This window comes from Cyrtonyx montezumae, unplaced genomic scaffold (genome assembly GCF_038088225.1).
Source record: "Cyrtonyx montezumae isolate F1298 unplaced genomic scaffold, pur_monq_1.0 scaffold_3, whole genome shotgun sequence".
NCBI classification, from domain to species: Eukaryota; Metazoa; Chordata; class Aves; order Galliformes; family Odontophoridae; genus Cyrtonyx; species Cyrtonyx montezumae.
The window spans coordinates 110,059,359-110,082,291 of NW_027072034.1; the positions used below are offsets into that span (position 1 = coordinate 110,059,359).

General features: G+C 49.8%; 1 protein-coding gene across 1 annotated transcript; it reads right to left on the bottom strand.

Moving 5' to 3' along the window:
* Positions 1–5: 5 nt before the first annotated feature.
* Positions 6–8,021, bottom strand: SERHL2 (serine hydrolase like 2). Its single transcript, XM_065742826.1, has 12 exons — positions 7,986–8,021; positions 6,902–7,136; positions 6,718–6,831; positions 5,598–5,639; positions 4,967–4,986; positions 4,685–4,759; positions 3,817–3,926; positions 3,478–3,557; positions 3,073–3,107; positions 2,248–2,324; positions 1,204–1,297; positions 6–764 (listed from the first exon to the last, which is right to left on the bottom strand). Exons 2-12 carry the CDS (start codon positions 7,047–7,049, stop codon positions 648–650), a joined length of 912 nt encoding a protein of 303 aa, XP_065598898.1. The 5' UTR covers positions 7,050–7,136; positions 7,986–8,021; the 3' UTR covers positions 6–647.
* Positions 8,022–22,933: the final 14,912 nt, after the last annotated feature.

The window sequence follows — 22,933 nt, forward strand, 5'->3', positions numbered from 1 at the left end:
AAGATCAATCTTTATTTAGAAGGACAGAAATCACCTCTGCCAACTTTTCCATTACTAATAGCTCTCGCAGCTGCTTCAGCTAGAGGATTAATGACTCATTTCCCAGCAGTTCATTGAAATGGCCTTCTGTACCCAGGTGAGCTCTCATTTAAGCTGATTATTGAAAGCAGCAGCCCTCACAGTAGAACAGAGAGGTTGAGGCTCTCTGAGCTCAGGTGCTTGTGGAAATAAGCACAGAAGCAGAACTCTTTCCTGCTCTTTTCAGCTGGCTTAGCCCTGGGAGGAGACCTCACTCCATGCTGAGAGGAGGAAAGAATGAGCTTACCTCTCTCTTGCAGTGTTACAGCTGATGGTGCTGCTGCTTGCTGAGGAGCCCCTGCCTGCATTTCTGCTCCGTTTCAGAATGATCAGGTTAGGAGGAAGAAAGGGGAAAGCCACTGGGTGTCTAACATGCACTCCCAAAGTTGGAAGTGGAGGAGAGATTCCTTTTTCCTTGGACAACTGAGCAGATCTACATCTACCCCTTCAGCTTAGGAATAAGTGTCATGAAACTGATGTTGGATGTGAGTTAGGAATGGTGAGAATTCCTCCAGAGCAAGATTTTTAGCTACTACTTGTCCCTGGTGGACCACTGTTGCAATGACTGCTTAGAGTCTGGCTCTGGTGTTCTGTGCTGTCATGAAGTTGCTGATGATCCCAGATACCACCTCAGGTTCGTTCAGGTGCACAAAATGACTCCCAGGCACCTCTACCAGCTGGATGTCCTAGAGGGAGAAGACATGAGTAGAAATAGAGTGAAAGTGTTCCTTCAGGCAAGCTGTGCTTGCTGTGTGGCACCCACTGGGAAGGAAGCCAGAGGAAATGCAAAAATGGTGTCTCCAAGAAGAGCTGGATTTTACACTGCCGTACTTGACTGCAGAGACACCAGTCCCTGACAAACCCATCACATAAAGATGATAATCCAACAGGCTCTGGAGGCAGGACAGGAGTGGGGGGAACTGGGAAGAGCTATGGAGGGCAGTACTGACTACAACTTTGGCAGTAAGGGCAAAGCTGGCCTTCTGCCCCCTCCATGTGAGAAATGGGCTGTTCAGAACAAATCCACTACCATGAATGTCCACTAAGGTAAGTTACTTCCTAGCTGTTTCCAGGTTGGTGCCCAGTGAAGTGGATGGAGATGCAAAAGATGAAGTTTGCTCTCACCTCTTTGAGGGTGCACTCAAACGCCTCCCGTAAGGATTTCACAAACTGATTTCTGCTCTCCAGCTTGTGTGGTACCAAGAGTCCACCTTGTGCTCTGTAAAGTAAGAGCGAGGCTTAGTAAAGCACACAGTGTGCCTCTGTCTTTGTGCCTGTCCTGGGCAGAAGCAGCGTCCTCAAGACAGACTGGGATGGCAGACCCAGCTGCGCTGCAGGCTGCCTGTAAGCAGCATGGCTTACAGGTTCATGTGTGGTAGTCAGGAGCAAGGCAAAGTTGGCTAAGCAGTTATTATTTATCAAGCCATCTGTTTAATACTTGGAGTGCTGCCTAGTAGAATCAGAGGGAGATGGGTTAAATATTATCATCCTCAGGGTTGCTCTGTAACTTATCTAATTCCCTGCCCCTACCCTATCTTCTGCTCTTCGCTTTTTTCCTTCCAGTCAATTTCTCCATCTCACCTCTGTCCCTTTTCCTCCTCCATGCTTTTGCTAGAACTCTCTAATCACAGTTTATGCCCTACTTGGAGCAGGAGGCACCAGAGTAGTTCCCCCAAAACTGAACTTTCTCAGCTCTCAGCACCTCCTTTATTTTCCCTGGACAATATGGGCCAAAACTACGAGAAGCATGCACAGCTTGCCCGTCTATAGAGATGGCAAAAAGCAGGACAAACAGCACCCAGACCAGACAGGTGGCTGGTGGCTTGTGGGGCTCCAGGTAAGACACGAGCTGCGTCTCCAGCATCTCCTCCCTGCCCTGGGACTGGGTCAGGCACCAGAACCAGCTGGAACAGGTAAAGGCTGCAGTGGCTTTGCCTGTTTGTACAGCAAGAGGAGGGGAGAGGGTAGATGGGTTGCTGCCATTGAAGGAAGAGTCAGGCCACGAGTAAAGTATGCAGGAATGATGCTGGGAAGGCTCATGTGTCTGCCAGGGTGTTTGTTCCCTTTGCTCAAAGCCAGGGAATGAACAGATGGGGAGGAGCTCTTCTAGCCATCACCCCCTTCATGCAGCGGGGCAGTGAAGGCTGGTTTTGTTTGTGCCTCACTCACAGAATGATGAGAACCCGGTCCTTGATCTTCTGCAGGAGCTTCACACACTGTTCCACTGTGAGGTACTCTCGACTCTGCTGCAGGTGCAAGAACAGGGACAGCAACAGAAGTCAGGGATGGCAGCTGAGGATAGAGGGCTTCCCCAAGCCCTGTGCAGGAGAGACTGAGGCCCCACGGCTGCTGTGCTGAGACAGGACAGGCTGCCAGGCTGCACACAAGAGCGTCTGGCTCTGCAACTGTTCCTTCTATCCAGATGTGTTTCAGGGCTGCCAACAGCACTCCTGCTGGGTTGCAGCACATATGGGAATGATCTCACAGCAGAGAAGCTTTAAAAAGTCCTTTTACTAAAAAGGAGATAGTACAATACTCTGGTTTTCATAGCCTGGCAGTAACACAGGTAGAGGAGGCCCTTCTTACACAATAGTGGCACAATGCTATCAGCATAGCAGATGTAAAGACTTCATTCCACTCCCTCCCCCCCTTGCTGTAAGGGTGACCTGACAAAGAAGCTGACCTAAAACATCCATCCATCTGTTGCCTTAAGAGTTACAACGGCAGGAAAACATGGCCAGGAGGCCCTGGGGCTCAGGAACTGCTAAAAAATTCAGTAACATTTTCCAGTGACTCTAAGCTGAGTCAGTTAATGATCAAGTGCAGGCTCTTTTAAAAGCAGCATTTAAAAGAGGTGTGGGAATTAGGGAAGCAGTAAGTAAATGGGTTGGGTGGAGGCATGGCCTGAGCTCAGTGAGTGGGCCTCTGCTACCTGTTTTCTGTAAGCTCAGGGCTCAGAAACAGCAGGGGGCAAGTCAGAACAGCAACACTCACCGTACGGACTCTCATGTCTCTGTTATACACCAGCCCTGCAAGGAAAACAAGAGAAGGTTTCCTTGTCTCACAGAAACAGGAGTTGCTCTGCCTCTTCTGCCCCTTGCCTCTGGGGTCTGACCAAGGCTTTCTGAGGTAAGAGGAGTAGGATTAACTCAAATATCTCCTTTTTAGATTTCCTCCCCTCCCCCCTTTACCCATTCTAGGCCTCATACTCCAATGCTGGTTGCTGGGAAATGAGAGCTCTGCCTCCAGACTTAATTGATGCTATTCAGAAGGCTATGTAAACTCATAGCTAGGGCACCCTGGACCCTATGTAAGACAATGGTTGTTGGCACTGCTCCCTTCCCACACCCAGTGTTAGGCCAACCCTATGATGAGCCCTGTCTCCAAGCGGCCCCTTACCAGCGGGTGTCTCAGTCGCTCCTCGCTGCAGCAGGATTGCCCCACCCTCTGCTGTCAGATGTCTGTTTGCTTCTAAGAGCCTGGAGGAGACATGGCAGAGACATTGTGTTGCTGAAAAAAGGAGGAAGCGAAGCGAAAATGGCATGACAAGGTGACAGCAAGCTCTCAGGCTCCTTCAGAGAAAAGCAGGAAGCTGGCTGCAGAAGCAAAAAGTCGTGCTGAGATACCAGAAAAGAACTTGAATGGGCAGAACCGTGACAGTTTCCCGTTATGGTTCATGCAGCCATAACTGCTCAAGGTGAGGACACGCAGCAAACGAAGAGACAGGTGGGAACCCACCTCTGCAACGCTGCTTCAGGGCTATATGCTTTGGGAGCTTGCTGCTTTGCTTCTAGACTCAGTAATCTATCGATAGCCAGCCGCTTTGATTTCAGCCATGCCTCAGTGTCCTAAAACAAAGAGATGTACAGCACTGGAATAACCTCCCTCTTCTGAGACATTTTGTGCCTTATCGGAGGGTATTTTACCCTTCAGCATCTTGCAGAGCTAGCACCAGTTATGGACATATTAAAAACATCCACTTCTCAAGGAAAGAGAACAGCAGTGTATCAGAGGAGCAGAAAACTAAGCGCTGTTGTACAGGAGTTATTAACTTTTCACCCTCGTAATCTCTTTGACCCCCTCCCACTTCACTTTTGAGTTGAGCACAACCCTCTAAAAGAACACAGTAAGTCTGATATCTTTTGCCTCTCTGACCCTGGGCTTCCATCCCATTTGTGTCTACCAAACCCCCAGCACCTGGTAGTGATAATGGCAGTCTGGGAATGTAGCTTTATGTCCTGCCAGGAGCAGAAACATCTGCCAGCCTTGCAATCGGGTCACCCAACAAGCTGTCGGCAAGAAAACAGCCTTGGCAGGCAGTTAGCTGCTTGGACAGAGGTTCCAGTTCCTTCTGCACATGGGTATGGCCTAGACAAGTGAATTTCAGTGCTACAGGACTGCAGGATGGTCCCCAAGGGCCACCCCAAGCAGAGTCTCACTTCATGCAACAAGGAGCAGATCTGTGCTTGCCAAAGAAGTTTTGAAAATTGTGTACCAGCCAGGAACTGGGCATACATCAGTGTTTTCTTTGAACAAGTGAGGGGAAGAAAAAAACCCATTTCTTTTTATTTTAAAAAAGGGAGGGGAAGGGCACATGAAGTCTAACCTCTGGAGCTAGCAGAAAGCCAAGATTTTCCAGCAAGATCAGCTTGTCCACCATCTCAGGATAAATGAAAGCGAACTGAAGAAAGATGAAACATTATGAGACAAAGAGAAAAGTTGCACAGCGAGTACTGTTTTCATCTTGCTGTGTTGGAGAGCGGGTCAGAAAAGGCTCCCTCCTTCCCCAGGATGCAAGACCCGCACAGTCTGTCTCTTCATTCTTCTTCCATTTGTTGTTCCAGCTGCAAAAGTCACAAACCCCACAAAGAAAGTAAGCTGTACTCACCATTCCTGCCACAGACCCACCTGTAAAGGAAAGGAGGGTGCTCAGTTATGCACAGGACACCCCTTGTTAACAGATCACCCATTTCCCCCAAGGCAGGAGCTGTCTTAGAAGCAAAAATGCATGTTATAACCCAAGGGACAATGCTCAAGCTACACAGCAAAGATCTCCCAGCAGGGAGGATGCAAGCAGAGAACAGAACTGGTAAGCTAGACTTTGCATCTTGCCATATCTCCCTCTCAGGCAGCAAAGGCAAAGGAAGAGTCATCAGTTAAAACACTACGGTGGGCAGATGCTGTGAGCTGTGTCCAGAGAAGCCCTGGGCAAGAAAGGCAAGGCCACAAAGCCTGGGGAGAGCACGAAGCCCTGTTGTGAATATTCCTGCCTTAAACTATTGCTGTTCCCTCCTGGGGGCTCAGGAAATGCCCACAGGGACAGTCAGCACTGTTTGTACTACAGTGTCTTGAAAACAGAAGTGTTTTAAACAAGGATGTAGATTTTTGGGTCGCTCAAGCAAGCACTTGACACAATATAATAAATATTCCAACCCAGCTTCTAGCAGCATGCTTTGTAAATTAATTATCTACTCATATTTCCGTGAATCTCACAGCTTACAAGGAAAAAAGCCACTTACCCATACTGTGACCCATCAGGGTAAACCGTCTCCACCGCAATGCTAAGTGGCAACAGACAAAAACAGACAGTGATGCATTAGAAACCAGAGCTGCAGCATCTTGCTGCTTCCCCACCAACACAGGCCCCTTCTCCCAGGAGGGCTTCTGCAATGCTTAATTTGCTTCCTAGTCCAGAAATGAGGTGGCTAAGTAAGCCCGTTTTAAAGAAAAAGAACCTCATTTCTTTGGTAGTTATCTCACACCAGCTCTCAAGCACTCCCTGCACTGCAAACAAGCTACAGCAAATTCCTATTTACTGGCAGACACGAGACTGGCAACTAGCAAAGGAGCCTCACTGCACAGCACCCACTGGAAAGGTGAGATCCTCCTGCAAGACATGCAGCATGAGCCACAAGGACACAGCCAGCTCTGCTGCACTGGAGAACATATTCCAAGTGAAAGCTCTTTGCACCACAAATCACATCAGCATCTTCAGTCTGTTTTTAGGACGCTCCGGGAGACTTATAGGAAAATACTGCTTAATCAGTGCTGCCATCTGAAACATACCTCCCTGAAAGATGTGTTTTACCCTCTGGAACATTGAAGAGCTCCCACAGATTCTTTGTGGACTGAATGAGGGATGCAAAACTGCACGTGCCACAGACTCCCCCACGATTAGCAAACAAATATGTAGTCAAACAAGAGTTATTAGAACCCAAGGCACCTTGGCTTTCACATTTCTTTACACATCCCTAAAGCAACCACCAAGTTGTGAACGGGGAGAAAAAGAAGAGTCTCCAGGTAATATCTAATTCTAGTTGGAAGTTACTTCCTGCTTGGAAAAGGTCAGCCTGGGGGAACTACTTAGTTGCATTCACCACTCAGTCACTACTGATGCTTCTCAGTATAGAAACATTTCCTTCCTAGGGTTTACTGTTTATTCTAAAAAATAAAAAATAAAATACAACCCAAAAACTGATAGAGAAGGAATCAGTTTAACAAAGTGTCAGCTAACATTAGCCTGGAGAGAAGCAGAGGGTGCTCCCTCCCAGCAGTTGATGCTGCCTACTTGTTCCAAAGAGCAGGACTGATACAGCACCCCCTGCACAGTCATCTCTTCATGGGCCTTTCAGCTCTCACCTGCTGCCACCCGGCGCACATCACTCACATAATCCAGGAAATGGTAAGGGGAGCCTGCAGGTCGGTGGGATGACAAGCCATGGCCAGAAAAATCCATCGCCACATATCGACAATCTGAAAGCAGAAAGCATCAGACACACAACCCTGCCACACAACAAGAGCCATCCTAGTGAGCCAGACCCACCTCTGGGGAGCAGTGGAATGAGCCTGTCAAAGGTGTTGGCATTGTCCAGCCAGCCATGCAAGCACAGCACGGGGTGTCCCTCTGGGGGCCCCCAGGCCTTGGCTGCCACATGGCCCCAGGGCACAGGGAACTTCACTTCTGAGAACATGCCCAAAATAAAGTGCTTTCAAGCGATGTCCCCTGAGAGCCACGTGCTCAAAACAGGTCCCAGGGAGCTTGTTAACAGCCCAGAGCTCTGAAAAGAGTAATACAGATCTTTAGTAACTCGCTAGCTTTCTGTAGTCTTAATTAGCAGCTTGCTGATTTTATAGCTCCCCATTCAACATCCCTACCAGCTATCCCTGCTTGCCTGTTTGGGGACTCCCTGTCCCAGCACGTACTAGCAAAGCTCCTAAGAAGAGAGGGAGTCTTTTATTCCTGGGAATAAGGATGCTGCCTCCTGTACTAGATCACTGCTGTTCTCTCCTCCTTTAACCTGCAATTTCTCCTCTTCTGGAGCCTGGCAACTCCTACCTATCACGCAGCAGACCCCCTCTGGGCCACATGAGATGGGCCCACAACCCACCAGGCACCTAGTGGCACATGCACCTGTCTCACTGCTTCAAATCTGCATATTAATTGCTGAGCTTCATTGACGCATATAATTGTTTGGATTAGAAGGGACCTTTAACCCTAGGCTCTCGGGTAAGCCCCATCCAGCACGGATCAGCCTCCGGGGCTCTTTTCAGGGCTGTCCCAAACATCCTTCCCTTACCCCTAAACCCTCCTAGCTCCAGGAGCCCCTGAACCCCCTCCCACACACAGCCAGCCCCAACTCCAACACTGCGCTCCCTTCCCAGCCCCTTAAGCTGCCCACCCTACTGCAACGACTACAGCAAGTCTCCCTGTCACACCCAAGAGCAAACAGGGCGCTGCCGTGGGGATCCCGAGGGCACCTCAGGAGCTGACGGGCTGCACCTGAGGCCTGCCCCCGCATCCTTCCTACCGCTCAGGAGCCCCTTCAAAGCTCAGCGCGGGGCAGCCCACCCCCCCGCCCCGTGCCGCAGCTGGAGGCCCCGCTCCCCGCGTCCCGGCCCCCTCCTACCGCTCGGTCCGCTCGGCGCGGCCGGGCCGCAGGACGGAGCCCGGAGGCGGCGGGGCGGGCACGGCGGCAGCACCTCCCCGCGGCACGGCCGCTCCTTTCCTCCGCCTGCCCGGGGGGGCCGCCATTTTGGAGCTCTTTGCAAGCGTGGTCTCTTTCTTAAATCCGTCAGGTTCGCAGCCTGTAACGGGACTAACAAAGGGGGTGAAGCCGTAGTCCGCGTGAGAGAGGGGTCTCGGCCGCGGAGGTACTGCTGCGTCCTTGGCTGCCTCCCGAAGAGATGTTGCTGGTGGTGGGAGCTGCTTGCATGGCAGTGTTATAGTGGGAGATGTTGTAGATGTGGCCTGAGAGCATTGTAGATGTATCAAACAAGCCCTGTGCTTGACACCGTGCTGGGTTGTATACTTTTTTGATGGAGGAAGTGTTCTGAGCTCTGACGCTTGATACATCTACGATGCTTTGAGCGTGAGAGCCACTGCTGACCCCACTGCCGGGCTGAGCTGTGGCAGGTCACAGCACACAGCACTGCAAGGACTCCTCATCTATGAAACAGTCCTCTCAGCCTGCAAGTTACATCCAAACACAAGGAAGAGCTCCTTTACCGTGAGGGTGGCAGAGCACTGGAACAGGCTGCCAGGGAGGCTGTGTGCTCTCCTCCTCTGTTTGAACCAAGCTGTTGCCTTGTGTAACCTATTGTAGGAACCTGCTTTAGCAGGGAGTTGGACTCGCTGACTTCCAGAGGTCCCTTCTGGTCCCTACAATTCTGTGATTCTACACAGTTTTTCTTATTATTTGCCCCAAAATGGGGTGTACATAGGCCAGGCTTCAAGAAGAGCACATGGCAGTGAATCCCTGATAATCAGCGTAGCACCACACGGCCGTAGGCTCACTGTCCCCCAGGTGGAATGAGGGAGAGAACTGGAAACAGAATAAAATTTGTGGGTTGCAGTAAAAGCTGTTTTCTAAAGAGAGAGGAGGAACATGGAAACAAATGCACAATGATAACAATGTGCATATGTATGTATAGCTGCAGTGCAATTGCTTACCCCCTGCTGACTGTCAGCAAGCAACCCCTGAGCAGCAGCTGCCCATCAGCCTCCACAACTCCATTAAGTTCTCCACAACTTTACAGACTTCTGCATAATGTCACATGATACAGAACAACCTCTTGCAAATCTCCTGGGTCTGCCCTTCCCTCTGCTGCTACGCCATGGAGGCCAGGCCCAGCACACCTCATCACTCAGTTTTAATGTTCTTCTGTGGTATGACTTGGGTATGTGGGCTTCTACATGGCATACCTTTACAACCATGTTCTCTGCCTGGCATGCAATAACTTTCCATAATGCAGCAGCCCAGATAGGTTTGCCTCTGCATTGCCAGTTGTTCTATTGTTGTAACCACCCCCATCGGGCATTTGCCACCATCTGTGAGTCAGTGCAGAGGTGGAGCACTGGTTACTTTCGTTCAGCAGTATGTAAAGGCAGCTGAATGGCCTTCACTACAGCAAATTGCCTCAATTCACCTTCTGCTTAAGCAGTTTCTGCAACTTATTGTGTGGGCTCCATGCAGCAGCCTTCTACCTCCAATGCTTTCCCAGAGTTTGACAAGACTCATCAGTGAACAAGGCATATTGCCTTTCCTTCTCTGGTAGCTGATTATACAGCAGAGCCCCTTCAGCACACATCGCCTACTCAGGTGGTATTCTGAAATCTTTGCCTTTGGGCCAATCCATAGTTGCTTCCAAGATTCCCGGGCAGCTAGGGTTTCCTATTTGAGCCTGTTGTGTGATCAGTGAGACCCAACTACTCCACGTAGCATCAAAGCAGCTCAAACCCTGTCCTATACTGCCAATCTCTTTTCCAGTTGGAATTAGCAAGGCTTTGGATCCTCTATATTCCTGACTCCAGAACCCTAGGGGTTGATATCAAGTCTCCCCAGGGGTTTTCCAACAGAGTCTCCAAGTAGGCCCAAGGGCTACTTCAAGAACTATCTCCTGTTTAAACTGTTCAAATGTTTGTTGTTGTTCAAGGCCTCACATGTAATTGTTCTTCTTCCAGGTCACTTGATAGAGACCATCTACAACCAGACTAGTCTGGAATATGCCTTCAAAAAAAAAAAACCTAATTAAGTTTGTTTCCTTTTTGCTAGTTGGTGGGCACATAGCAGTTATTGTGTTAATCACATCCTCAGGGATCTGATTAACATTTAGCTATAGTCCACCTTGCCATTTTATTCCTAAGAATGGGATCTCCCATGCAGATTCCTTGACCTTACTTTGCCCTATTGCAAGACTGGCTCTCGGGAAGATTCGGGTTGTTTTCTTCCCTTTCTCAAAAACTTCTGTGTTACCCCACACATTGATGTCATCAGTGTATTGTAGGTGTTCAGGAGCTTCCCACTGTTCCAGCACAGTTTGGATCAGCCCGTAATGAATGCTAGGGCTTTTTCCACCCATGGGAGAGTCAATTCCAGTTGTACTGGACACCCCTCCAAGTGAAAGCAAACTGTGGCCTGCACTGTGCCGCCAGAAGGACTGAGAAAAATGCACTGGCAATATCAATTGTGGCATACCACTTGGCTGCCTCTGACTCCAGTTTGTATTGAAGCATGTCCAGCACAGCAGCACTCAGCAATGGCATGACTTCATCCAGGACACAATAATCCACTGTCAGCCTCCACTCTCCATCAGACTTTACAGTGTCCATACAGGACTGTTAAGGGATGAGTGAGTCTTGCTGATTACTCTCCCCTCCATCTCCAAGGCAACTATGCCAAAAGACCACTGGTACCCTTTTGGGTCCCTGAAGTACCCTCTCCTGCAGTAATCTATACTAAGGATGCACAGAGCCTCTGGGCCAGTCACAATGGGTTGTTTTGTAATGCATTCCCTTTTAGCTCACTTTGGCTTCCAACACAGCGCTTGTCACTCCAGAAAGACAGATACACCTATGGTTCTGATGTCCCAGGCCACTGAATCTGCATAGTCCAATAAACCCAGTTGTTCATTTCTTCCACTTGGCTGGAGGCAGGGCTCCTGGTTATTGTATTCATCACTCACTTCTCGTGAATGAAAACTAAAAGGCTAATTGTCAATGTCAGAAGCAGGATTGGACCATCTTCTTCGTCTCAAAGACTGCCACTGGAAAATGGAGCAGCCATTTTCCTGGAAGAATTTTTTTATTGATTGCTGTTTTTTGCAACTCTCTTACTTGTGCCTCTAGGGTTGAGGTGGATTTTCCATCCCATTTCCTCATGTCTTCTCCATGGTCACATGGGAAAAAACACAGGATACCTCATGGCGTGTACCCACTACATTTCCACCCCTGAGCAGAGGAATGCTTATTTCTAATAGCTGAGACACAGGCCCATAGGGAAGAAGAGAAATTATCTTGTCAAAGTAGGCTGGTCCCTTCATCCACTGTTGGATTTTAATTATCTTTCCACACCATTGCTGCCAGTGTGATGGCATATGATGATGGTGCACCCCGTACAAATTTCTACCACATAGATCACGGGCACTTGACATCATCTACATCTTGGGATAACTTCTCATTGCCCAGGTTAATATTATACCTCTCTTCCAGCACAGCTGATTCCCTCAGGTACTGCATACTTTTCTCCGTGGTGGTCCACATTTCTGGGAAACATACCAGATCTTTCTTGAAGGGATATCCTTCCTTCACAACTGACAGATGTCGCCTCCATAGGGCGATGGCTTGTGTTTCTTTTCAAATTGCTTTGTCAATGCTCCTTTCCCTAGACAGCTGCCTGGTTTCACTACCCATTAAGTCCAGGCTACTGGCCCCATTATCCCAGCACTGGAGCAAGCAGGTGACAGTATGCTCACCTGGGTGACAGCTGAAATCTTTTCACATATCTTGCAGCTCACTCCAAGTCAGGGGTTGAAGGTTTATGAGTTCTGACTCTTCCTCCTCCTGTGCTCGTGACGGCCCTGCTTCATCTTCTCCTTCCATCCTCAGTTTAGTAGGAGTTTTTGTCCTTAATAAACAAGCCTCAGGCCAGATTTGTGGGGGATATTCATAAATAGTTGCTTAACCTTAAATAAAATCTGAAACATATTCAGTAGGCATAGCAGTCCTAACATACTGGTTTGAACGTTCCTGTTGTTCTCCCCCATATCCTGGCTCCCCAAGGAGACAAAGAGTGACATTATTAATAGTTTCCAAGATATGGTTCCCAAAGCATGAAGATGACTGCAATATCAAATTCAAATACCAGATTAGTTTCCCAAACAGTGTTACACCGTACAGAAAAATGATAACCTTAATCCAGCCCCTGGAAATGGTAAACGGTGCAACAGGAACCATATACAGCGAGTAATATGGTTCCATGAAAAAACTCAGAAAGATCTCCAAAATTAGAAAAAAGAGGCTCGTGACCAGCAATCATGAAATCACCATAAAACTTGCAACAATTTTAACGTGCTGTGGTCAGATCTGTTGTTATCTCAACCCTGTGAACCCCACACTGGGTGCCAAAGGACAGTTGTGCTGTGACCCGGCAGCAGCTCAGCACCACACAGCCACGCGTTCACTGCCCCTGGGTGGGATGAGAAAGAGAACTGGAAACAAAATAGAACTCGTGGGTTGGGATAAAAGCTATTTACAAAGACAGCAGAGAAAAATGGAAACAAATACGCAACGATAAATATAAATAAATAAAGGTATACATCTGCCTACAGTGCAATTACTAACCACCTGCTGTCCAGATAGCAACACAACTGCTCACCAACCAACCCCCCACCAACTGATACCCAGCAACCCCCAAATAGTGGCCACCCCCAGGCCAACTCCCCACAGCTTTACAGCCTTCTGTAACGATGTCAAGCCGTAGGCAGCCACCCTGTTTCTTATTCAGGCCGCTTGTCCTGTCTGTCCCACTCCCTGCTAGTGCATCATAAAGGAAGAGGCTCTTCCCCACTGAGCATCCCAGCCCAGCTGAGCCCCAGGTGCACTCCCATCACTCAGCAACTACCAAAACATTGCTGCACTATCAACACCGTTTCAGCAGAAACCAGAACACAGGCTTAGCATTCGCTTTCTGTCAAGGACTCTGGGCAACCAAATGAAGCAAAGTCAAACTGTGCTGTGAGCAGTGACACACCTTGCTGGAACAGCTGGAGAAAGCAGAATGGATGTCTGCTCTTAGGAAATTGTTTTTATTGTTGTAATTGAAAAACTCCGTGCTTGGTTCAGCACATCAATTTCCTAAGCTGCACAATGCATTTTTCAAACAGCCTGTGAAGCCTGAAAGAAAGTAGCACAGACGCTCACAGTCTTGTTTCTCCTGCCCATCTCAAACTCATCCTGGCAAAGTGGGCTCTGTTCCACTGCAGAAAGACCAAAGCTTGGGGAACCATCACACAGAAGAAATGAGAGTGCCACTCTGCTTGCTGCCTCCTCCCCAGATGATCAGGAATCTGTGTAGGCTTGGAAGGTCTAATGCTTTCCTTTTTCTTAGGCCTTCTGTGTCAAGGAGGAGGACGAGGAAAGCAGACCACAAGCACTGAGGAACCATGCAGAGGGAGAGGCCACAGTACCATCTACAGTTTCTTTCCTACAACTGTCAGCAGTGGATGTCTGATTACAAAGGGAGGAAAGCAAGAAGCAGCTTGGGAGAACAGATTTGTAAAATGTACTCAGTCACTGCTGCTGCTGTTAGAGAGAGCAAGGTTTTCCTGCCAGTTGCTAGATTTGATGGTAAGAAGCTGTGCAAAAGCACTGTAACTCTTAGGCAGTGGCTGCAGGGGGGGCTGCACGCAGGCAGTGGCCTCTGAGGAAGGGGAACTTGTGTCCGGACCAGAGTGATGTGCACTCCTTGGCTGGTGGGACAGCAGGCCAGAGGCAGGAAAATATGAGCTGGTCCCACAGAGCTGTTAACAGCCTACGTATCGGGACAGAGCTCGTTAGGTAGGTGGTAGTTAACAAATTAACGTGTGGCAGCCCTGACTTCTGCTTAATAGCAGTATTCAGTCACAAGCCTTCTTTGGGATAACCCTGCAATCATGCTATGAATGCTTACTTTACTGTTATGTGTGTCACTACCCACAGGTCTTGGACCCTTTCCCCTGTCATTGTGCAGCCAGAAGCATCAAGCCATCAAGCAGTCAGAAGAACCTGGCCTTTTTGTTTTGGGTAACAGAGACAACCCCTGGGCTTTAGGTGGGAAGGATGCCTCTAGTGAGTTCTGACTCCTGTGTCTTGCATCCCAAGCTACTTCTTGCAGGAGCTCCATCAACAAACCCCATGGGAAAGAGAAAATTCGTCACAGAAACTACCAGCAATAGGTGATGTGAACATGCTTTTCCTGAACAAAGACAGCTGTTCCAGAGGGGATCTTCTTTCAGAGCTGGAACTCAAAGTGGAGGTTTTACATCAGCGAGATGCAGCCCTGGATCCAACCTCAGCAGCAGCACTGTCATCCTATAAGCCAAAGGCAGATTGTTGAGATCTCCAGTTCCCTCATGTCCACTCTTCTCAAATCCACATAATACTGTGGAGCAACTCTGACAGAGCAGCCCAGCATCCTGCAAGACTGTGTATTTTCCTGCTGACACCACTTGGCACACTGCATCCCGCTGTGAGGGTCCTATTGAGGGTGTATGGCAAAATTTGTTTTGCAGCCATCCACTTCTAAGAAGTGCCACAGTCTACTGAAGTGGACTTGCTGCCAGTAGGGGACCAAGTTAGATTCTACCTGGCAAGGCGCTGGGGTGTTGACTGGGATGCTGGTAAGAAAAGCTACTTTTTCTTGAAGAACTTGGAGTTAGTTGGAGACGTCCCATGCGCTTAGCAAAGGATAATTTAACCTTCGTGTCCTTGCAGTGGAGGAGGAAACCTGCAAGTGTGAACATGGAGACATGCAGAGCTGTTACGCTCTGCTGACTTGGAACAGCATTGATCAGCTTGTGCTAGCTGCGGGTCTGGTGAGGAAACTTTAAGTACAGCAGATTGATTGCTACCAAGGGACAAATTCCCCATAGCTAGTCGGATTCAAGCTCTAAAGTACTGGCATATTGATCTCTTTATGGTGATTTATTGTAATAGCCCTGTACCCCAAACTCTCTTGTGCAGTTATATGAGTGAAAAAGCATACTATTGCTATCTTAACTCATTATTTTTCAGAATATAGAACAACCTCTACACAAAGCCCCACTCTGACAGAGCAGCCCACAGTTGGAGGAAGCAGAGAGGCACTTAATGATCACAAGGCAGCCCCTGTGTCTTCAGTGCAGGGATCCCAAATGGGCCCTCTGCCCTTTTTCATGCACACTGGTATCCCCCCTGCCTGAGGAATGCTGCCCTCTGCACAAGATTGCAGAGGTAATGACCTCATCCCCTAATCTGACTTGTTCAGGAAGGAGAATGGGACTTTGGAGAAGCAGAGCTCTCAGAGAAAGACTGAGGCACAGATCTGCATGCTGTGGATGTTTTGCAGTGGACATCTTTCCTCCCTTGAGCCCCATCCATAAACTGTGCTGATGAAAGCTATGAACATCCTGCAGCCCAAGGTGTTTGCCACCTTTGGGCCCCGCTTGGCTTTTGCTACATATTTTTCCTTTACTTTTCCCTGATTATCCGTTTAATTTTTCTGATGTGAATGAGTTTCTGATGCCTGAAGTAGTCGCTGATGTATTAAGCTCAAAAAAAAGCTGATTTTCTCTCCCCTGGCTCCTCCAGAGCTCTCCAGGCCTGAAGAAGGCCAGAAAGACAAATACATGCTGGCTCTTTACCCACCACAGTCTGGTGATAGCGTAAAGGGAAATCTTTGGCAGCTGAAGTTAATAGCCAAGATGTGAGTGGTTGAAAAAGTAGCAAGCATCTGCTCTGGGGATTAACCTGCAGCAGAATTTGGATAGCGAGGACGCTGAAGTGTTAAATCATCCCCACGTGAATCACTGCTGTTCGGCTGGCAGCAGCCTCAGGCACACACCGTGCATCAGCTGCAAGTGGCACACATTTGTATTACTTTATTTGCAACTAATGAAATAGCTAGAAACATTTATTGCATATAAATTATATATGAACACCCATCATCCAAATAAACTCTCTCCCGTCTCAGCTTTCCACTTCCTCCTTAATCAGAAAGTCTTTTATATTTGGGGTTCACATGCAAAGCGTCTCTGCTGGTTCCCATCCCTTGGGCCTCTTCTGGTTAACTTGTGAGGAGAGCTGCTCTCCAGGTCTCTACAAAACCTGTATATACCATTAGATTAAGCAGCTATTTTGACGTATTTAATTGAGGGGGAGGGGTTGGAGTTTCCATGCTGCTCTTGTCTAGGCTTAACCTTCCTTCACTTTGAAAATCTGGCAGATTCCCCATACGCTGAGGCAAAATAATAGCAAAAACCCAAAGTAACCTGACACTTGTAATTACAGGCCTACCAGCTCCTTACTGACCTCAGACAAAATAAGGAAATGGTGCATGTATAAGAATCATGAAAAGCGAGAGGACAGTTGCAGCTAATGCCAAGTTTCATGATTATGGAAAAGAATCCATAAAGCTGAGCTGGTAACTGTTGGAGCTGTAGGTTTGGGGTTAGGGATTTGGCTGATAAATACAAAAGCTGTTGATGTAGTAGAGCTTCAGCATGGAATTTGATATGGTCCCACTTTGTGTTTTGATTAAAAAAAAAAGGCAACTTAAAATGATAGTAAATTTACAACATTTGTTGTAATTGGATCAAGAACTGGCTAGCACATACATCCAGGTGTCAAAGCAGGCCAGTGGCAAGTTACCCATAGCAGGCTCCACTCGTGGACTAGCAGCTCTGTCCATGGGACAGGACTCAGGTGAAGGCTTCGCTCTTGGTGTAGGTACAGTTGAACAGGAGCTCACCATGTTACATTTGCAAAGGCTAATTTGATCCTCAGGTGTGTGACTGGGGAATGCAGGGCAGGTGAAATGAGATTATATTGCATCTGCTAATTCCATGGTTGTGACTGTTGGCGTGAAAGAATTTGACATCTGCAGCTAATGGAGGAAATTAAGAAATTGGTGAGGCTTCCTGCAGGCTGGAAGACATCTGGGGGAGGATTGGTATGATCAAAGCCTAAATATACCTATGTGAGGATTGAATTTTTGCTTCTCTAATAGCTACCCCTGCTGACAATTGCACAAGAATTAGGCCTAGGCACAAGATCTACATTTTACAATGATGAAAGTAGTTAAATACTTGAACTTAGGATGCTGTTAGCTTCCCTATTACTGGCAATTTTTGATACAAGATGGAATGTTTAACGAAACAGCCACGATGACACAGTCCTTTGTCACGTAACCATCAGATCAGTCTGAAACTTACTCTACTGCAACAGACTCCGCTGTCAGATGGCAGCAGGCTGCAATGTCTTTGCTACAAATACCACTAAAATTATATTCATAGCTATATTCCTTTTTGTTTTCTATATTATTATTCTTCAGTTAGAGGCTCAGAAGATACCCCTGCTTCTAGGTCCAGAAATCATGCAGGACCTCCTTGGAGACCTGTAAAAGCTGCCTGGATGTGGCCCTGGGCACCCTGCTGTGGCTGTCCCTGATGAGCAGGGCTTGGAGCACATGCATCCAGAGGTGCCTGCCAGTGTCAGCCTTTCTGGATCTGTGAAAGCCCTGAAGGAGGTGAGCATGGGGGAGGACTTGGTGCCAGCCTCCTGTGAGTGGGGTTCAGCATCACCTTTCATCTCAGAGTGGGGGAGCAAACATGGGGAAGCGAGGGCAGGGATGAGGCCACACTAGCAGCCATTAGGAAGTAATGCTCTTTCCTCTCCCTCCTTTGCAGAACAGCAGAGGGTGTTGCAGCCCAGACTGAACCCCCGGTCTTTCTCCCACTGTCGGTGGCTCCCCACCCTCCAGCCTGGCTGCTAGCAGGTGTGGGAGGCCAGCAGCCTGCGAGCAGCCTTTAGGCTTCCCCTCAGCCTTGCCGGGTCACGGTGTGCCGGGCAGCGTGTACCTTCGCTTTCCTGGAAAGCAGCTTCTAGTCGATACTGAGAAGAGCCTTGTTCTTGGAGGGGGAGGGGGGGCCCGGCCACTGCTTCACACGAAGGGGCCACTACTTGTGCTAATTTTTCTTATAAGGGCTGAACTAATGCTGCCTCCACTCACTCTAAACCACAAAAAGGTGTTTTTGTTGGTTTCTTTTCTTTCTTTTTCTTTTCTTTCTGGGAGGAAGGGAAGCAAGGGGCTGGGAGGTTTTTTGTGTCGATTCTGTCCTCCCAGCTTTCTCGTTTCTGTGCTGGTTTTTTTTTGTTTTGCTTTGTTTTGTTTTTGCTTCTCTTAATGCTTTGCTGATTGCATCTCCCAGAAGGAGGGCTTTAGAAAGGACCACCTTGAGAGGTGAAGACAGAAGGGTATTTGCAGTAAAAGGCTGTACACTTTGTGCTGTCTGCAGGCTGGACACACAGTGTATCAGGAGCTCACAGCAGTCATGGCCTACCTATGCTCCAAGCATCGTCTCACCCTCCTCTCTACACACCTTGTGTACTGTGTCACTGCTTGTGCTGCAGGGTCCTTTCCTGACACATTTTTGCTTCTCTCCATTGCCATTCTTCCAGCTGGCAGGAACCCCACCTGCTGGCTCTGGGCCACTTGGATCGATAACCACCAGGGAAGGCTATGTGCAGAGTGGTTCATCTCCCAACCATGTCACACCTGCAAACCCAGAGTGCACCCTTTGGAGGACAGCAGCTTTGGGTTTGCCTGGAGGCTCTCTGGGCAGTCTGTTCCAGTGCATCACCACTTTTTCCAAGAGATCTTTCCTCATATCCAACCTGAACCTCCCCTGGTTCAACTTGAGCCATTCCTTCTTGTCCTATCACAGTTATCAGGGAGTAAAGGCTGACCCCCAACTCACCACAACATCCCTTGAGGTTTTTGTAGAGAGCGACGAGGTCCCCCCTGAGCTCCTCTTCCCTAGACTGAAAAACCCCGGTTCCCTCAGCCACTCCCCATGAGACCTGTGCTCACAGCTCTGTTTCCCTTCTCTGGACACAATCCAGGGCCTCCATGTCTTTCTGGTAGTGAGGGGCCTAAAGCTAAACACAGCTTGAATTGCAGCCTCACCAGTGCTGAGTACAGAGGGACTATTACTTCCCTGCTTCTGCTGGCAACGCTATTTCTGATACAAGCCAGGATGCCATTGGCCTTCTTGGTCACCTGGGCACATTGCTGGCTCATGTTCAGCCAAGAGCTGACCGTTATCTCCAGGTCTGTTTCCTCTACACAGTTTTCCAGCCATTCTGCCCAAAACCTGTAGCCTTGCCTGGGGTTGTTGTGACCAAAGTGCAGGACTCAGCACTTGGTCTTGTTGAACTTCATCCCGCTGGACTCAGCTCAGTGATTCAGCCTGTCCAGGTCCCTCTGTAGGGCCTTCCACCCCCAGGGAGGTCAACGCTTCCAGCCAACTTGGTGTCACCTGCAAACTTACTGAGGGTGCGCTCAATTCCCTCATTCAAATCATCAATAAAGATATTAAACAAGATGGGCCCCCAAGGCTGACCCCTGGGGAATGCCACTCGTGTCCAGTAACCAGCTGGATTTAACTTCACTCACCACCACTCTCTGGGCCTGGCCCTCCAGCCAGTTCTTTACCCAGCAAAGAGTGTACCTGCCCAGGCCATGGGCTTAAGCTTCCCCAGGAGAATACTGAGGGAGACAGTGTCAAAGGCTTTGCTGAAATTTAGGTAGACTACATCATCAGCCTTTCCCTCATCCACCAGGTGGGTCACCTGGTCATAGAAGGAGATCAGGCTGGTCAGTCAGGACCTGTCTTTCATGAGCCCATGCTGGCTAGGCCTGATCCCTGAGTTGTCCTGCACATGCTACATCATCACACGCAATATGGACCATGATCTTCAGGCTGGAACCAGCGTGGTTTATTTGCTGGCTCCTTTGGGTCAGCAGACACGAAGCTACTTCAGCATCTCTCTCCTTGTGAGTCAAGTCTGAGCTCTGGAAAACTGTGGTCAGTAATGCCCTGGCGCCACGTCTCACCAGCTTTTATTGCTGAAGTGGATTGCTGCAACATGCTGTGGCTGTAACCACTTCGAGGCCGCAGTTCCAAGGGGGTGAGGGAGGAAGGAGCCAGACCCATGGATACGTTGTTAATTTCTAAAGCAAAGGCAGAGAGGAAAAGTAAAAGGAAGAATTAGAGCAGTCCGCTTACTGTTAAGGCAAGGTGGCCGGTAGAGCCTATGAAGTCACCCAATAAATGCTATAAATACCCACAGAGGGAAACTGGCTCCCTACTAGGCAACTGTAAAGCAAACCACAGGATATTTTTGAAGCCGCCATCCAGAAATACAAAGAAAAGTGTGACAAGCCTCCTCGTAAACCAAAAATGGAACAGATGAGCATTTTGGCCCTGCTGTGATTTAGGGCTCCAGTGGCAGTTCCTCCCTAAAAAAGAATTACCGCTTTGCTTCGGCTCTTCTGGAAGTGCAGAAATTCTTCTGTGGTCAGCAGCATCTTCATGCTTCATTGAAAGGAAAAACAAGGACCAATGTCTCAATACTTAGCGGAGCTTCTGGCAAGGCTGCAGGTTGGATTCAGCGTGCTGCTGACTGCTTCACCATCCCCAGTGATGCAAAGCAGCTGTAAAACTCTTACAGTCCGCTGCATAACCCAGGGTTACAGATGCTTTGCATCACAGTCATAGCATGTCTGTGCACTGCATTTGTGCGTGGCTTTGCAACAGGGCAATCCACCTGGCATGCATGGGACGGCCTCGCTGGGACCAGGCTGCCCAGAGAGCTGTGCTGCCCCATCCCTGGAGGTCCAAGGCCAGGTTGGATGGGGCCCTGGGCAGCCGAGCTGCTGGGTGGCAGCCCTGCCCACGGCACGGGGTGGGACTGGGTGGGCTTTGAGGTCCCTTCCAACCCAACCAGTCTGTGATCCTATGACCCGAACCTTGTGGCAGCGTATCGATGAATCAGAGCTCCAGTGGTGCAAGCACTGCCTAACTGCGAGCTGGGCCTTTGGTGGTTGTGGGGTTTGTACAAAACTGTGGAGGCTGTGTCTTTTCTCCTATTCTTTTAGTCCAGCAATATGATCACAGGACGCACCATATAGTGTACCGTTCTATCTCCTGAATTTTTGTGTGCGTTCTCCCATTTTTCCAAGGTTTCCAATCGTTTCACCCGGTGCACCGAGACAACAGCGTGCATCTTAAGGCGCCTGTGACTCCGGAGTGCGCCCCGGGGGAGGGGCAAGCAGGGCCGGGGCGGCGTGGGGTGGGGAGAGGGAGGTCTGGCCCGCGGTCCTTGAGGGGCGGATGCTGCGGAGCTGAGCCCGCAGCGAAGGGGCGTTCAGAGCCTCTTTTCTTTTTCTTTCTTTCTTTTTCCCCTCTTTCCCCCATTCTGGCCAACTTTTCTAACTTTTTTTTTTTTTTTGTCCTCTTCTGCACTTTTTTTTTCTTTTCTTTCTTTCTTTCTTTTCCCCCCCTCGGAGAAGCCACGCCGTGGAAAGACGGGGTGGCAGTGGAGGAGGGAGAAACCCCTCCCCTTCCCCTCCCCTCCCCCGTGTCTCCTTCCTCGGAAAAGCCACACTTGGGGGGTTTCCTCCCTTCCTTCCCTCCCCCCCTCCCCAACTCCGCGCCGCTCCCCGAAGCCGAGCAGCGCCTGCCGGGCACCCCTCGAAGCACCCCCGGCCCGGTAAGGCGCGTCCCAGTCTCGGGGGTGAGGGCGGGGGGATGCGCGGCGCGGGGCCGCCTCGGTTTCGCTTCGGGGCGGGAGAAGCGGCGGGGGAGGGCCGGGCGGCGCGGCCGTCGCTCCGGCGGCAGCGGGACCCTTCTCCGGGAGGTGCGGAGGGTATGCGGGGCGCGGGGGGGAGGGGAAAGGGAAGGAGGGGGCTTTTTGCTTCTGGCTCGGAGGCAGCCGGGGCCGGGAGAGGGGCGTGCGGTCCGACGGAGTGCGGCGTGAGCGGCTCTCCGCGCTCCTCCGCCCGCTGGGCGATGCGGGACGGGCGGATCGCTCCACACCTGCGCTCCTCCGCACGCACAGCCGGTGCTGCCCCGCTCGGCGCTCCTGCGGGGTCGGCTCTTCTCCTCTTCCCAGCGGTGGGTGCTCTTTCGGAGAGTTTTGATGCAAGCTCAGCTTAAGCTCCTCTCGGAATTTCTCTTTCCCCCACCCCCCCTTCCCTTCGTTTTTTTTTTTTTTTTAATTATTATTTTAATTTAATTTGAGCTTGGAAACGGGATCTTCCGATCCTCCGAACCCCCGGAGGTAACTGAGAGATGCTCAGGAATGTTATATTTGTATCTGTGGCTTTGTGTTGTGTTTTGTTTTGTTTTGTCCCCTGGTATGAGAGAAGGATGGGGATGTGTCTCAGTCGTTGCTTTGGGAAGTTTGGGGTAAAGAGCACATCTGTGGGCTGTGCTCTACCTGGAGCTCTCCACTGCTGGGGCTGCGTGGTCCCGGCAGTGGAGTTTGCGCTAGGAGAATGTCAGTGCGAAGCCCAGCCACATGCTGACCGTGCTTAATTCTGCAAAACGGGGTGGGATGAGAAGCAGCTGCAGTTTCCTGATGCTTCGTTCGGTGGTGACCGGGCGGGCCCTCGTGGGGCCGTGCAGTGCTTTTTCTTTCTCCAAACTACCATCACGCAGCCTGTGGAGTCGCGGCAGACTGCAGCCATGTGCTTGAGGTGATGCTCCTGCCCAGGCTGCACTGAGCCGCAGGTAACTAGCAATGGGTGTTGGGAAGCACGTGGGCATCATGGGCTGGTGCAGCCCCCCCTCCCCGGCCTCTGGAGAGGGCCGAGTTAGGTTTCCGGATGACAGCTTTGAATAGCAGCTGGTGCCTCCATCCGTAATCCAGCTGGAATGCCTCTGGAGCTGGTGGGCATCCTGGGTAGGGCAGATTCCTCACCGCTGTCACTAGCACTGTGGTTGCATCCTTGAAAAACAAAGGGGAGAGTGTGCTGCGCTGGGTTCCTTCCCTGGC

What these genes read in the sequence shown, in the direction of transcription:
- SERHL2 (XM_065742826.1), bottom strand. Translation starts at nt 7,049, where the DNA reads ATGTTCTCAGAAGTGAAGTTCCCTGTGCCCTGGGGCCATGTGGCAGCC. An exon ending in CATTCCACTGCTCCCCAGAG is followed by an intron (nt 6,832 to 6,901) that starts GTGGGTCTGGCT and finishes TTCTGCTTTCAG; the next exon opens with ATTGTCGATATGTGGCGATG. An exon ending in TTGAGTGCACCCTCAAAGAG is followed by an intron (nt 765 to 1,203) that starts GTGAGAGCAAAC and finishes TTCTCCCTCTAG; the next exon opens with GACATCCAGCTGGTAGAGGT.